Source organism: Anomaloglossus baeobatrachus, chromosome 4, assembly GCF_048569485.1.
Source record: "Anomaloglossus baeobatrachus isolate aAnoBae1 chromosome 4, aAnoBae1.hap1, whole genome shotgun sequence".
NCBI classification, from domain to species: Eukaryota; Metazoa; Chordata; class Amphibia; order Anura; family Aromobatidae; genus Anomaloglossus; species Anomaloglossus baeobatrachus.
In genome coordinates this window covers 309,817,524-309,832,529 of record NC_134356.1, presented here as the reverse complement: position 1 = coordinate 309,832,529, position 15,006 = coordinate 309,817,524, and the positions used below count along the sequence as shown (strand labels likewise).

Below are 15,006 nucleotides of genomic sequence, written 5' to 3'. Positions count from 1 at the left end.
CAAAAAAGCATAGTTCCGGTTCAGAGTTTGCGTGCGTTACATATACTGACCACTCGAGCGAGAACTGCTGTGCTTGGGTACACTTGGTGCTCAGCCCAGTGAAAGCCCTGGGGGTAACAGCAGAGTTATTGAATGTAGTGTTCTCACCTCACCAAAAAACTGGAAAAATCCCGTCCACTGTCCCCCAGAAGTGTTCTTTTGGTGACTGGCTGCATGTGAGTGGAGCCACAAACTGCTGAATTAGTGACTTCCATTCGGATTCAGGTAAAATCCGGGTTAAACTGAACTTTATCTAAAGTCCAACTGAGCCAGCCGAACCAAAGTTCCAAGGATCCGCTCATCTCTAGATGGCAATTGTTACTGATGAGATTCTAGGATGATAGGATGAGGGAGGAGCTAGAGGCAGGGGAGGAGCTACAGTCAGAGCTCTACCCCCTCTTCTATCTACACAGAATCTTATCAATAACATCTGCCATCTCCTCTCAGTAATGGGAAATATGAATACAGATATTACCTCAGAAGTGAGAATTCTGACAATCGCTTATCAATTCTGGGAGAGGAAAAAAGAAAATTTGTCTGATAAGATATATTACAAAGTTGCTTATTTTAATGTGGACTATTTATTTATGAAATGATAATTAAAACAACAGCTATGCTTTAGGGGATTAGTTAATGTGGGGATCAAAATTCTGGCATGCCAGTATATAAAACCTTCTAAATCTACTTTGACAGACATACATTTTGAGAATATAAACTAAAATATTTTACTAAACCTTGCTCCACTTTCCAACTTTCCAAAGCAGGGCTTGGACACAACTTCGGTCTTTGCATTTCCATTCAAATAAATTTTGCCGCACAGGACAGCTCTTGTAAGTGACAGTTCGCAAGCCATTCATATACTGATTATGCCGTGACAGCACCTTTCTACAATTTGTCGATTTTGGTTTGTAGCCAAACCAACAACTTCTAGGACACTGCAAAAGAATAAATAAATAAAATGTTTTATTCCTTCTGCTACTACTTCAGCTATCAAAAATGTAAATTACAGCTGAGTACAGATACATAAAGTGCATAAATTTATATAAATAGATGTGACACACGTGTGTTCATTCCTTCTCTGACTTCCACAGTGTTGGGGGAAGGATAAACCTTGGCAATTGCCCAAGGCTTCCACTCTCTTAGGGCCCCCAGTGTTTACAGCAGAAACTATATGGATGGTAGCAGTACAACAATATCAGTGTAGTTTCCAATATTGAGAGTGCAAAAAGTCCTTTGTAGACAGCGTCGGACTGGCTACCGGAGGAATCTCCAGTAATGCCAGGCCTGGATTCAGGTACCTGCATTGCAATCTGGAGTTCTCACCTGAGCTCCGGAGTGCAGCCTACACTGTACTGCCCTCGCCGAGTGATTGATTTCCCGGCAATTGCGGTTCAGTTCATGACAGCTGCAGACATCCCGGGCTGATCTCTGGAGATCATGTGAGAGCACCGGAGATCACCCCGGCCTGTCTGCAGCTGACATGAACTGAACCGCAAGTGCCGGGGAATCAATCACTCGGCGCTCACGGTACAGTCTCGGCTGCACGCCGGAGCTCAGGTGAGAGCTCCGGAGTGCAATGCAGGTACCTGAATTCAGGCCTGACATTACTGGAGATTCCTCCGGTAGCCAGTCTGACGTTGTTTGTAGACATGATGGTTATGTGACCATGATGTCACCACAGTTCCTGTACTATGCGAGAGTACACCTACTACATATTGGGATAGGATCTTGGAGATGGGAATACCCCTTTAAGGCAGTGCTTGAAAATAATGGTGGCCACACAAAACATTGACATTATGGGCACAATTTGGACATTTTCACTTAGGGGTGTACTCACTTTTGTTGCCAGAGATTTATACATTAATGGCTATGTGTTGAGTTATTTAGAGAACACACCAAATTAACACTGTTATCCAAGCTGTACACTGACTACTCTACATTGAATCAAAGTGTCATATCTTCAGTGTTGTCCCATGAAAAGATATAAAATATTAACAAAAATGTGAGAGGTGTACTCATTTTTATGATATACTGTACATATGTATGTGTAACATGGATTGGGTGTGTACTTGTGTGTAACATACAATGTATGTGTCAAATACTGTGTGTGTGTATGTAACATCCACATATACCGGTGGTGGAGACAAGATTTTATAGATGAAAACATGTCATCAGCACCCAAGAAATGAGCAAAATGATCCCCCAATGATAGCCATAAATCTTTGTCTTCAGCAGCACACCATCCTGTGTAAACTGCAGACGTGCTGCAGATATCAAGGTGTTGTATGGGGACAGATTGCTCTACTATTGATCGTTTTGTGCCCATCATTCTTTGTAAGCCTGTGTATAGAAAGTGGTAAACAATTACCGAACAATGTTTGGTTACCACCTTGAACTCAGTCCATGTAAATGCAACCAAAATTTCTGTATGTCTTGGTGCAATCTGTGAGCATTTAGGGCCACACTTTAAACTTTTGCCCAGGACCCTACTTTGTCTAAAACCAGCCCTATTGACTGGATACATAATAAGGCTTGGGCTACTCATCGAAATCGCAATGTCGCATTGCAGCATTGCAACATTGCATCTCGTGATATCCTATAGTATGGCATTGTAACTTGTGACCTTTTGTGATGGCAACAGTATCTCTAAAAGTTTGGGATTTTTTGTCGCTAATAGCAAGTTACACACAACATTACTATTGACAGTAATGTGACTCCAACTTGTTCGCAACTTATCTGTGATTTGACCATCTAAAATAGTCAAGTTACACAGATGTAAACTGTAAAGAATATCAAATCTCAGAATCCTTGTCTGTTACAATCACATTGCGACTTCAAGAACATTTGCTGGAGCTCATCTATTTGATTTGATTTCATTTTGTTTACTAGATGAAAGACTATACCTGAGAAAAATCTTCCGTCACCACAATGTGCCTGCATGCAGGATTTAGACACTTCTTTGTGGCCAGTGGCTTAGCAGCTGCGTCACAATGAGACTCATTCACAGATCGGCCTTGAGCATTCGTACATTTTATTTTCCTCCTCGTTTCTTCTTGATTACAATCTGTGGGACACTTAGGCATATAATGTTAATTATAAGCATATATTCTATACAAATATTTACATTATACCTAAAATAAATTGTATAAAGAGCAAGTATGGCAAAGATTTGGTATTTATTTACAAACTGCATTAAAGAAATTAATACTACCCAATAAATAATATAAAAGAAACACTATAAAACACAGAATAATTGCCATCAATACTCACAGCTAACCACTCATCTGCCATCCATTGGTACGTGACACAGTCAGCTAATGTGCAATGTTTATGACTGTCTGGGCGAGAAGCAGGACTGCAAAATTTTGCATCAACTTGGCCTTGTCCTTTTAGCCTACAATAAACATGTCTATACTGGGTTCCTACTCCACAGGTTGTAGAACACTATATAAAAATAATGCCAAGAAGAAATATATAAATAATTTGTTGAAATACCATAAAATTAATAAAAAAAAACACTATTTGAGAAATTTCTATAACGAAAAATAGTACTAGTAGATGGAAAATTAGAAAGTGAAATTTTAAGAATACACTGCTCCAAACCATAAAGGAAATACTAAAATCCCACATCCTAGATCTCAATGAATGATATGTTCCAGTAGAAAATCATTATTCATTACATAGTGGAATGCATTGAGAACAATAGAATATAAAAATGATCAATGTAAATCAAAAATAATATCCTACGGATGTCTGGATTTGTAATAATATTCAAAATCAAAGCAGAAAATCAATTAACAGGCCAAATTCAGTGGTGATGCCTCAAGACAAGCTAATGAAGTGTGTGGCCACCACGTGCCTGTATGACCTCCCTACAATGCCTAGGCATGCTCTTGATGAGGGAGCGGATGTTATCATGAGGTATCTCCTCCCAGAGATGGATTAAAACATTAATCAACACATGGACAGCCTGTGGTGGCGTTGGTGGATGTAACGAGACATGATGTCCCCGATGTGCTTGATTGGATTCATGTCTGGGGAATGAGCATGCCAGTCCATAGCATTAATGCCTTCATCATGCAGGATTGCTGACATACTTGAGTGACATGAGCATTGCCATGCATCAAAAAGAACCCATGGTCCACTGCACCTGCATAGAGTCTCACAAAGGGTCTGATCTCATGCTGGTACATAGTGCCTCTTGAGGTACCTCTGGCTAGCACATGGAGGACTGTGCGGCCCTCCAGAGAAATGCCTACTATTACTGACCCACTGCCAAACTGGTCATGCTGGATGATGTTGCAGGCAGCAGAACGTTCTCCAAGTTGTCTTCAGACTCTGTTACGTTTGTCACATGTGCTCAGTGTGAATCTGCTCTCATCCGTGAAGAGCAAAGGGCGCCAATGTCTAATCTTGGTGTTCTGTGTCAAATGCCAATCACCCATCATGGTGTTTGGCTGTAAGCACAACACTCACTTGTGGACGACAGGCCTTCATACCACCCTCAGGGAGTCTGTTTCTGCCAGTTTGAGTAGACATGGATATTAGTGGTCTGCTGGAGATCATTTTGAAGGGCTCTGGCACTGCATGGCCTGTTCCTCCTTGCACCGAAAAGAAGGTAGTGGTCCTGCTGCTGGCTATAAACTCATATGCAGAGAAACCAACACGCGAGCTCCTGTAATTGATTCCTCACCGTCAATGTACAATCTCTATTGAGAGTCTGGTGTGGGCGAGAACAGTGCCCCAGACTCTACTACATGACTAATGCTAAACAATTTTATTGTGTCAGAATGGCTGCAGCCAGTAATCTAAGTGATACATCATTGGATTCAGGATCTCTTTGCTTATATCATGTTGCTCTCAGATGAGGTAGCAAAAACCTGCTGACATATTTCCTGTAACTGAATCTAAAAAGTAAAAATGTTTACAAGTCTTACAGTGGTATGCAGTACTCTTAAAATTGGGGGCATGATTACAAAACCATCAAAAGATTTCCTTTGCAAATTAGTCAATAGGATCACAGAAACATAGTGAGAAAAAAAATGCATATTCACTACCAAAGATTTCAGAAGAATCAAATGTGAAGCAACCAAGAATCACTTATCCTCCAGTGTTGTCATATTCGAGATTTGCAGCCTCCTTGGAGTGCCCAGAAGTACACGGTGTTCAGTGCTCAGAGACATGGTTGAGGAATGGAAAGCTGAAACCCAACCATTGCTGAACAAGATACATAAGCTGAAACATCAAGACTGGGCCAAGTAGTATCTGAAGAATGATTTTTCAAAGGTTTTATATACTGACTAGAAGGTGGCCCGATTCTACGCATCGGGTATTCTAGAATTTACGTATTGTGTAGTTCATGTATGATTTTTGTTATAGATATAGAGATATATATATATATATATATATATATATATATATATATATATATATATATATAGATGTTGTTGTGTGTAGTTACCAAGTGTTTGTGTAGGGCGCTGTACATGTTCTGGATGTTGTCTGGGTGTGATGGGGGGTGAGAGCGGTGTTGTTTGTGTGTTGCGTTGTGTGTGGAGCGCTGTGTGTCTGTAGCGTTGTGTGTGTGTTGCGCAGTTTGTGTGTGTGTGGTGTGTTTTGGGGGGAGGTATGTTTTGTGCAATGTGCGTGTTGTGCGGTATGTGCGTATATTTGTGTGTGCAGCGTTGTCTGTGTGTGTGGGTGTCTGTGTAGGGCAGTTGTTTGTGGTTCCCAGTGTGTGTGTGTGTGTGTGTGTGGTGTGTTGTGCAGTGCGCGCGCGCGTATGTGTGTGTGTTGGGGGGAGGTGTGCACTTCCCATCGTGCTCCATCCCCCATGCAGCGCACTCCCCATCGTGCTCCATCCCATATGCTGCGCACCCCCCATCGTGCTCCATCTCCCATCCTGCGCACTCCCAAACGTGCTCCATCCGCCATGCTGCGCACTCCCAAACGTGCTCCATCCGCCATGCAGCGCACTCCCCATCGTGCTCCATCCCCCATGCAGCGCACTCCCCATCGTGCTCCATCCCCCATGCTGCGCACTCCCAAACGTGCTCCATCCGCCATGCTGCGCACTCCCCATCGTGCTCCATCTCCCATGCTGCGCACTCCCAAACGTGCTCCATCCGCCATGCTGCGCACTCCCAAACGTGCTCTATCCCCCATGCTGCGCACTCCCAAACGTGCTCCATCCGCCATGCTGCGCACTCCCAAACGTGCTCCATCCCCTATGCTGCGCACCCCCCATCGTGCTCCATCTCCCATCCTGCGCACTCCCAAACGTGCTCCATTCGCCATGCTGCGCACTCCCAAACGTGCTCCATCCGCCATGCTGCGCACTCCCAAACGTGCTCCATCCGCCATGCTGCGCACTCCCCATCGTGCTCCATCACCCATGCTGCGCACTCCCAAACGTGCTCCATCCGCCATGCTGCGCACTCCCCATCGTGCTCCATCTCCCATGCTGCGCACTCCCAAACGTGCTCCATCCGCCATGCTGCGCACTCCCAAACGTGGTCCATCCGCCATGCTGCGCACTCCCAAACGTGCTCCATCCGCCATACTCCGCACTCCCCATCGTGCTGCATCCTCCATGCTGCGCACTCCCAAACGTGCTCCATCCGCCATACTCCGCACTCCCCATCGTGCTGCATCCCCCATGCTGCGCACTCCCAAACGTGCTCCATCCGCCATGCTGCGCATTTCCAAACGTGCTCCATCCGCCATGCTGCGCACTCCCAAACGTGCTCCATCCGCCATGCTGCGCACTCCCAAACGTACTCCATCCGCCATGCTGCACACTCCCAAACGTGCTCCATCCGCCATGCTGCGCACTCCCAAACGTGCTCCATCCGCCATGCTGCGCACTCCCAAAGGTGCTCCATCCTCCAGTCTCCATCAGCCTCTCTACCTGCAGCATCAGCCTCTCTCCTCCCAGCATCAGCCTCTCTGTCCCCAGCATCAGCCTCTCTGTCTCCAGCATCAGCCTCTCTGTCTCCAGCATCAGCCTCTCTGTCCCCAGCATCAGCCTCTCTGTCCCCAGCATCAGCCTCTCTGTCGCCAGCATCAGCCTCTCTGTCCCCAGCATCAGCCTCTCTGTCCCCAGCATCAGCCTCTCTGTCCCCAGCATCAGCCTCTCTGTCCCCAGCATCAGCCTCTCTGTCCCCAGCATCAGCCTCTCTGTCCCCAGCATCAGCCTCTCTGTCCCCAGCATCAGCCTCTCTGTCCCCAGCATCAGCCTCTCTGTCTCCAGCATCAGCCTCTCTGTCTCCAGCATCAGCCTCTCTGTCCCCAGCATCAGCCTCTCTGTCCCCAGCATCAGCCTCTCTGTCGCCAGCATCAGCCTCTCTGTCCCCAGCATCAGCCTCTCTGTCCCCAGCATCAGCCTCTCTGTCCCCAGCATCAGCCTCTCTGTCCCCAGCATCAGCCTCTCTGTCCCCAGCATCAGCCTCTCTGTCCCCAGCATCAGCCTCTCTGTCCCCAGCATCAGCCTCTCTGTCCCCAGCATCAGCCTCTCTGTCTCCAGCATCAGCCTCTCTGTCTCCAGCATCAGCCTCTCTGTCCCCAGCATCAGCCTCTCTGTCCCCAGCATCAGCCTCTCTGTCCCCAGCATCAGCCTCTCTGTCCCCAGCATCAGCCTCTCTGTCCCCAGCATCAGCCTCTCTGTCTCCAGCATCAGCCTCTCTGTCCCCAGCATCAGCCTCCCGCAGCATCAGCCTCTCTGTCCCCAGCATCAGCCTCTCTGTCCTCAGCATCAGCTTCTCTGTCCCCAGCATCAGCCTCTCCGTCTCCAGCATCAGCCTCCCCATCCCAGCCTTCCCCAGGATCAGCCTCTGTCCTCTCAGCCTCCTCCAGCACGCCGTGCTCCTCTGCCCACACTCACAGATCTGATCGCATACACTCACACACACCCGATCGCATACACTCACACACACCCACACACCCCCACCCGATCGCATACACTCACACCCACCCGATCGCATACACTCACACACACCCGATCGCATACACTCACACACAAAGACACACACACTGACGATATTGCACATACGCGCTGATACTCACAACATCCGGGGATATCACATGCTTCTGGCCATGTGATCCCCCGGCAGGTCCTGGAAGCTCACAACAGCACAGTATCGCCGCCGAGAAGCAAGCGATATCCCAGGATGTTGTGAGTATGTGGATGCAATGTGATGTGTGAGGTGTGTGTGAGTGTGATCTGATTTGTGTGTGTGTGTGTGTGCTGTTGTGTGTGTATGTTCCGCAGCTGCAGGACCTTGATGTGTGGATGCGATGTGATGTGTGTGTGAGGTGTGTGTGAGAGTGAGTGTGAGCCGGTGTACACTGGTAACTATGATACACATCGGGTAACTAAGGGACCTTAGTTACCCGATGTTTATAATGGTTACCAGCTTTCACGGCCTCCGTCAAGATCCCAGCATCGCAAGGTTATGTCTGGCGCTGCCGGGATCCTGACGGAGCCGGTGTAGAAGCAAGCGATATCCCAGCATGTTGTGATGTGTGAGGTGTGTGTGAGAGTGAGTGTGAGAGTGAGTGTGATCTGATGTGTGTGTGTACTCACCTGGGAATCGGAGCTCCGTGTCAGTTGGGCCAGAGCGAGCGTGCATTGCGTGAGGGGGGCGGGGCCTGCAGAGAGCCGGGGCGAGAGGCCAATCCGTAGGGGGGGCGGGGCCATGGCGAGCCCAGCGGCCAATCAGCTTTGTGTCACCGTAAGGACACAATTTCGGAGCATAACAGACAGACAGACAGACAGATAGACAGATAGACAGACAGACAGACAGACAGACAGACAGAATAAGGCAATTATATATATAGATAAGATGAGAATAACTTTTGATGGACAAGATGGATGGGCATGTGGCCAAATCAGTAATGGACAGAGAACTCCATTTCAATTCAGACACCAGCAAAGTAGAGGTGGAGCATTGCTATGGGCTCATATTATTAAAGATGAGCTAAAGATGGCCTCAAAAGCAACTTTCAAATTTACTGCCAGTTTTTAGAATAATCTATCTTCAAGAATTGATTTTGCCTGCATCGAAGTGTCCGCTACTTGTCTAGGTTATATAGGCCTTAGAGGTTAAAGAATAATGACATGGTTCCCTTCCTCCATGGATGGAAGGCTTATGACTGTTATTGAAAAGATAGGTTTCTATATTGGTCACTCACTGAAAACTTTTTGAAATGTCAGAAATCTTAGTAATGTAAACATTTTTTGGCAAGTTTAGAAAAATGATGGAAAGTAAAAATTATTTAAAGAAAAATAGAAATGTTAATAGTTTATTTGTATTCAATAAAAAATGCAAAGTGAATGAACAAAAGAAAACTCTAAATCAAAACAATATTTTGTGCGACCATCCTTTGACTTCAAAGCAGTATCAATACTATAGCAAGTTTGTTCCATGATGGTTAATAATTTTAATGTTTGTTTGAACCACTCAAATGGAAAAACAAAACATTTTTACCTCTTCCCATTTTCCACTTTTCCAAGAGGGGCATCTGCCAGGCCTACATATCTTTTGCATGTGAGGCTTTCTCGAGTGTTTACAATTGGCATCATCCACTTGTTGGCCATTTGAAATGCAGTGAACATTTCGATCTTGTGTTCCCTTCCCACAGCCAACAGAGCACTAAAATGGAGAAATATAATACCATGAACAAGGAGCAGAAGTATAAAAGAACAATTGCATATCTTGTGTGACTTGGACCAACTACTTGTTTGGCTTTTGAATAATAATGCAGAATACTGACCAAAATACTGCAACGTGAAAGTAACCTGAAATAACAACCATTAACAAGGAATGCTAAAATGTCTTTGGACCTCATTTATCTAAAGGTGCACCTTCTGAGTAATGTATGCATTCCTACACTGATGAGCAAATGGGTAACAATGTTTCGAACTTTTGACTTTCAGGCTCCATAGCTCACCATGCATTACAGATTTGAGCATAAAAAACCCTTCATTTTGTAAATAATCATCTTGGGTCCATACATAAATTTGAATTGTAAGTATTTAGCATATGATTAGTTATGCAAATTCTTGTCTTGTAATTGCATTGTTATTGTTTTGCTCCTAAATATTTAGATGCAAATTTTTATTATTTTATTGGTATTTTGGAAATCCACCTTTGGCTTCAAACATTGCCTGAATCTTTCTTTCTGGGCATGCTCTGTATCGGATTCAAGCATGTCTTGACAGAAATCTGATCTCAGGTCTCTTCAACATGGTCCCAATGTTGCTGCATACTGGTCGACTCACTTGGGCATGTATACAGCTTTTTCTTCAACTCTAGTCACAAGTGTTAAATTGGGTTGAGGTCTGGGGAACGTGGGGCCAATCCAGCCCTTCTACTAAATTGTCATTAGACTATTTCTTCGTCAATATCAAAGTATGTTTCAGGTCATTGTCTGTCATGCCACGGTGAGGGAACACCACGTGTTCAGTAGAACAGGAGCAGTACACCATGGAAGATGTAAAGGAAGGCCCTGGTGATAGGGGAGGGTTCACCACCTCCCACTCATCTGTGTCTGATCCAAGCGATCCTTATCATCCTTAAACGGGTCCTTCCCACAAGCACCTAAATGCTGGCTGACCCTAGACTAGCCCTGACTAGTGAGCATGCTAGCAAGACACTAGTCTTACTACTAACATAAATACAACACAAGGGAGGGGAGACAAACAGGGAGACAGATACAAAAGAACTGCAAATTGTCTCCATAGAGAACTCCACCACATCCACTGGAGAAGATTTGGATCTCCACCATATCCATATGTACGTCACAATTTTCAGATTTATATTTTTAAAATATTTGAAAAACCATATATCATTTCCTGTGCACTTCAAAAACACTTGCTACTTAAGTGTTGGTATATCAAAATCTCCTTCTCTTCACTAGAGTTAATTTAGACTTTGTAGAAATAAAGGAGAAAATGAGTCTCTGTGTGTTGAATGCAAAAGCACAGATTTTTGCCCAGCAGTTCTTAAAGGATTAAAACAGTGCACAAAGAGTCGATCTTAGAGGAGCAGCATCCATAAAGACACTAAGGTGGGGCAACCTGATAACTTGCTCTAAATTTTGTAACTATAGCAACAGCTATCAGATCATTCTGATTGCCTATAGCCACTGCAGAAGTAACTGGGACCTAATTTATGAAAATCACCTCACAGTTAAATTGTTCTGGTTGCCTATAGCAACCAGAGTGCAGCTTGCAGTATTGAGCTGCTGAGATAAAAGTGAAAGGTCTCTAAATTAATATTGCCTACTTTAATCCCTTAACGACTGCGGGCCGTAAAATTACGTCCTAGTGGTCATAGTGTTAATCCCCCCCAGGATCCGCGCACATGTTAGCTGATTTATACAGCTGACGTGTGCCTACCAGGTACAAGCAGATACGCGATCCACCCGTACCTGTTAACCCCTTAAATGCCACTGTGAAACTGTCAGATTGTCAACTCTACATTGCTTGGAATAGACTGTGTAACCCCAAAAATATTTTTCCATATGTATCTGAAGGTAAAAAGAGAAGTGTTGTTTACCAAAAAGCAGTACAATAGACAGCTGTGTATTTGTACATCAATCTTACTCCCTTGTCCGGTAACCACGCATAGGTTACACTGAAGGGAGCGGGGTGAAGGGTTGTACTATGCTGTCCCCCTCTTAATTATTTTATCTGTTTGTGAAAAGAGAGTACATTTTAATATTTAATACAAATTTGTTCAAAAATAGTTGTTGTTCTCTTCCTCAGTGTTATGACAAATCTATAAAAATAAACACTATTAAAGCCAAACTAAAAAAAAAAGAAGACCTAAAAAGAACAAAATTTAAAGACTGACGATGTCAACCTCAAGGTAAAATTTAACTTTAGCAAGTGTAACCAACAATTTAATATCTAATGTTCTGTGATTGAAGAAGATCATAGATGTCAATAAATTAGGTCATGTGTATTAATTAGAAATGACACACGGAAAACATATTGAACACACGTACTGAAATGTTTTTAATACTTTGTAGAAAAGCCTTTGTTGGTAATGACAACTTCAAGACAACTTCTGTATGGAGAAACTAATCACATACATTGCTCAAGTGTGATTTTGGCCCATTCTAGCACACAAACACTCTTCAAATCCTGATGGTTCTGTGGACTCCTTCTATAAACTCTGAACTTTAGTTCCTACCATAAATTTTCTATCGGATTCAGGTAATTGGCTGGGTCATTAAAGTAGCTTTATTTTCTTTCTCTGAAACCAATTGGGAGTTTCCTTGACTGTGTGTTTGGGATTATTGTATTACTGAAATGTTGATCCTCATTTCATCTTCATCATCCTGGTACATTGCAGCAGATTTTTTTCTAGAATGTCTCAGTACATTTATCCATTCATCCTTCCTTCAATTACATGAAGTTTGACAGTGTTGTATGTTGAGAAACAGCCCCACACTATGATGTTCCCACTTTAAAATTTTCCTCTTGATATGGTGTTTTTGGGGTGATATGCAGTGCCTTTTGCCTCCAAACATGGTGTGCATTATGGCATCCAATGAGTTCAATTTGTGTCTCATCTGCCCAGACTATATGCTCCCAGTATTTCACAAGCTTTTCTGAAAACTGTTGAGCAAACTTTAAAAGCACTTAAACATGCTTTTTTTCAGTAATAGAGAGTTGCATGGTGAGCATGCATAGAGACCTAGACATAGAGACCATGTTGCTTTCTTGGCCATTATTTTTTTCTTTAAAACAATTCTACCTGCTGATTCCAGGTCTTTCTGTAGATCTTCACAGTTGGTTCATGGCCCTTGGACAACTGTTCTGATAATTATTTTCACTCCTTTGAAATCTTGCGGGGAGAACCTGGTCATGGCCCGTTTATAGTGAAATTATGTTCTTTCCACCAACAATGCTCACTGGAACCTTCACTAGTTTAGAGTTCTTCTGTAACCAAAGCCATCAGTATGTTTTGCAATAATAAGGTTGTGAAGGTCTTGAGACAGCTCACTGGTTTAACCCTTTGAGATGTTGGTTGTGTGGCACTTTGGTATACACCTTTTTATAGGCCATCAGTTGAACCAGCTGATATTATTTTTACTAAGTGGCAAGATTGCTTTCTAATTCTGATGTGACTTCAGCTGGTGCCAAGACCTTCCATGGTTTTTTGCACTTCTCTTTCTGTATGTGTTCAATACTTTTTACTTGTGTCATTTCTCATTATTACACAAAAACAAATTCATGGACATCCATGGTTTGATTCTTTTGCTGGTGAAAAGTCATGTCAATAGCACTATTTACTTAAAAAATTGTTGATGTGTTCAATATTTATTTCACCTGCTGTAAAGTTTATAAAGTTTTGTGAATCAGATTAAGGCTATGTGCCCACGTTGCGTCGTGTCCCTGCAGAAATTTCTGCAGCGATTTGAACAGCACATGTGCGCTTCAAATCACTGCAGAAACAGTCCGTAATGAATGCAGTGGAAAGCCGATTTCATGCGCTATGGATGCAGCCCCCACCATAGACAGTGGGACCTGCACAAAAGAAGTGACATGTTGCTTTTTAGAACGCGGCGATTTGGCAGCATGCAAATCGCTGCGTTCTAAAACGCAACGTGCGCATGGATTACGCAAAATCTTCATAGATTGTGCTGGGGACGCAGGACACATGCAGTTACGCTGCAGTGCAGAATGCAGCGTAACTGCATGCAATACGCACACATGGGCACAGAGCCTAATTCCTTGCTGGAGTCACTTCTGGAGATGTTTCTGTTGTTTTGGCATGGCAAGGGTTGTACAAATAAGACATGGCATTCACAGTCTATTCCAGACAAATTTATGCTCCTAATATCAAATAGTGCTCTTTCCTTTCCAAGCCCTACAATTTGGCCATACAGTTTTTGACCACATATGGGGCATGAAAACGTTTGGGAGAAATTGACTAACAAATGAAGGGGTTTGTTTTCTCCTATATCCATTATTAAAGTTAAAAATATGGGGCTAAAGCAACATTTTAGGGGAATAAACATAATTTTTCTTTTCACATCCACATTTTTAAAAGTTTTGTGAAGCATCTATGAGCATTCAACATGCTCAGCACACCCCTAGATTAATTCCTTGATGGGTCTATTATCCAAAAGGGGTCACTTGTGGGGGTTTCTGCAGTTTTAGTACCTCAGAGGCTCTGCATATGAGACATGGTGTTTTCAAGCTATGCCAGCTAAATTTACATTCCAAATAACAAATGTCACTTCTATTGAGCCCTGCTGTTAATCCAAACAGAATTTTTGACTACATGTGGGGTATCGCCACGCTCAAAATAATGTGGATAACAAACTGTGAGGTCCACTTTTTAATGATACCTTCTGCAAAAGTGAAAAATTTAGGGCTAAATAACATTTTTGTGAAACACAATGAAAATGTTCACTATGATGACTTAATGTTATTAAATTCTGCGTAGTACCTGTGGGTTCACTATTTTCATTATACCTCTAGATAAAATCCTTGAGGGATATAGTTTCCAAAATATGGTCCCTTGTGGGGGTTGTTTGCTGTTTTTGCACCTTAGGGTCCATGCAAGTGCAACATGGTGCCACAATCTATTTCAGCCAAATTTTTGATCCAAAACCCAAATGGTGCTCCCTACCTTATGAGCCCTGATGTTTGGCTAAATAGAGGATTCTGACCACAAGTGAGGTATTAGAACACTCAGAAGAAAATGAGTAACACCTCATCAGGTGGGGTCACTCAGCTCAATGAGGTCACCTGAGGTCAGGTTACCTGCGATCACAGCTGGACGATCACGGGAACCTCCACCTGTGACTGCAAATAACCTGAGTGATGTCACTACTCATTGCTGCGGTTCATTCTCATCCTGAAGCTCACAGCAGGTGGCCATATTTTATGTCCACAAGCTGTTACTTCAGATGTAGCAGAGCTGGAATCGTCGTGGGACCTCATGT

The 15,006-nt window shown here is 43.7% G+C and overlaps 1 protein-coding gene across 1 annotated transcript in view; it reads right to left on the bottom strand.

Moving 5' to 3' along the window:
* Window positions 1–15,006, bottom strand: part of ADAMTS20 (ADAM metallopeptidase with thrombospondin type 1 motif 20) — a 322,687-nt gene that overhangs the window by 25,003 nt on the left and 282,678 nt on the right. The window contains exons 29-32 of the mRNA XM_075344979.1: window positions 9,528–9,692; window positions 3,310–3,483; window positions 2,943–3,113; window positions 774–974 (exon numbers count right to left, since the gene is read on the bottom strand). Of these exons, the coding sequence (XP_075201094.1) occupies window positions 774–974; window positions 2,943–3,113; window positions 3,310–3,483; window positions 9,528–9,692 (711 nt within the window). The remainder of the gene's footprint in view (window positions 1–773; window positions 975–2,942; window positions 3,114–3,309; window positions 3,484–9,527; window positions 9,693–15,006) is intronic.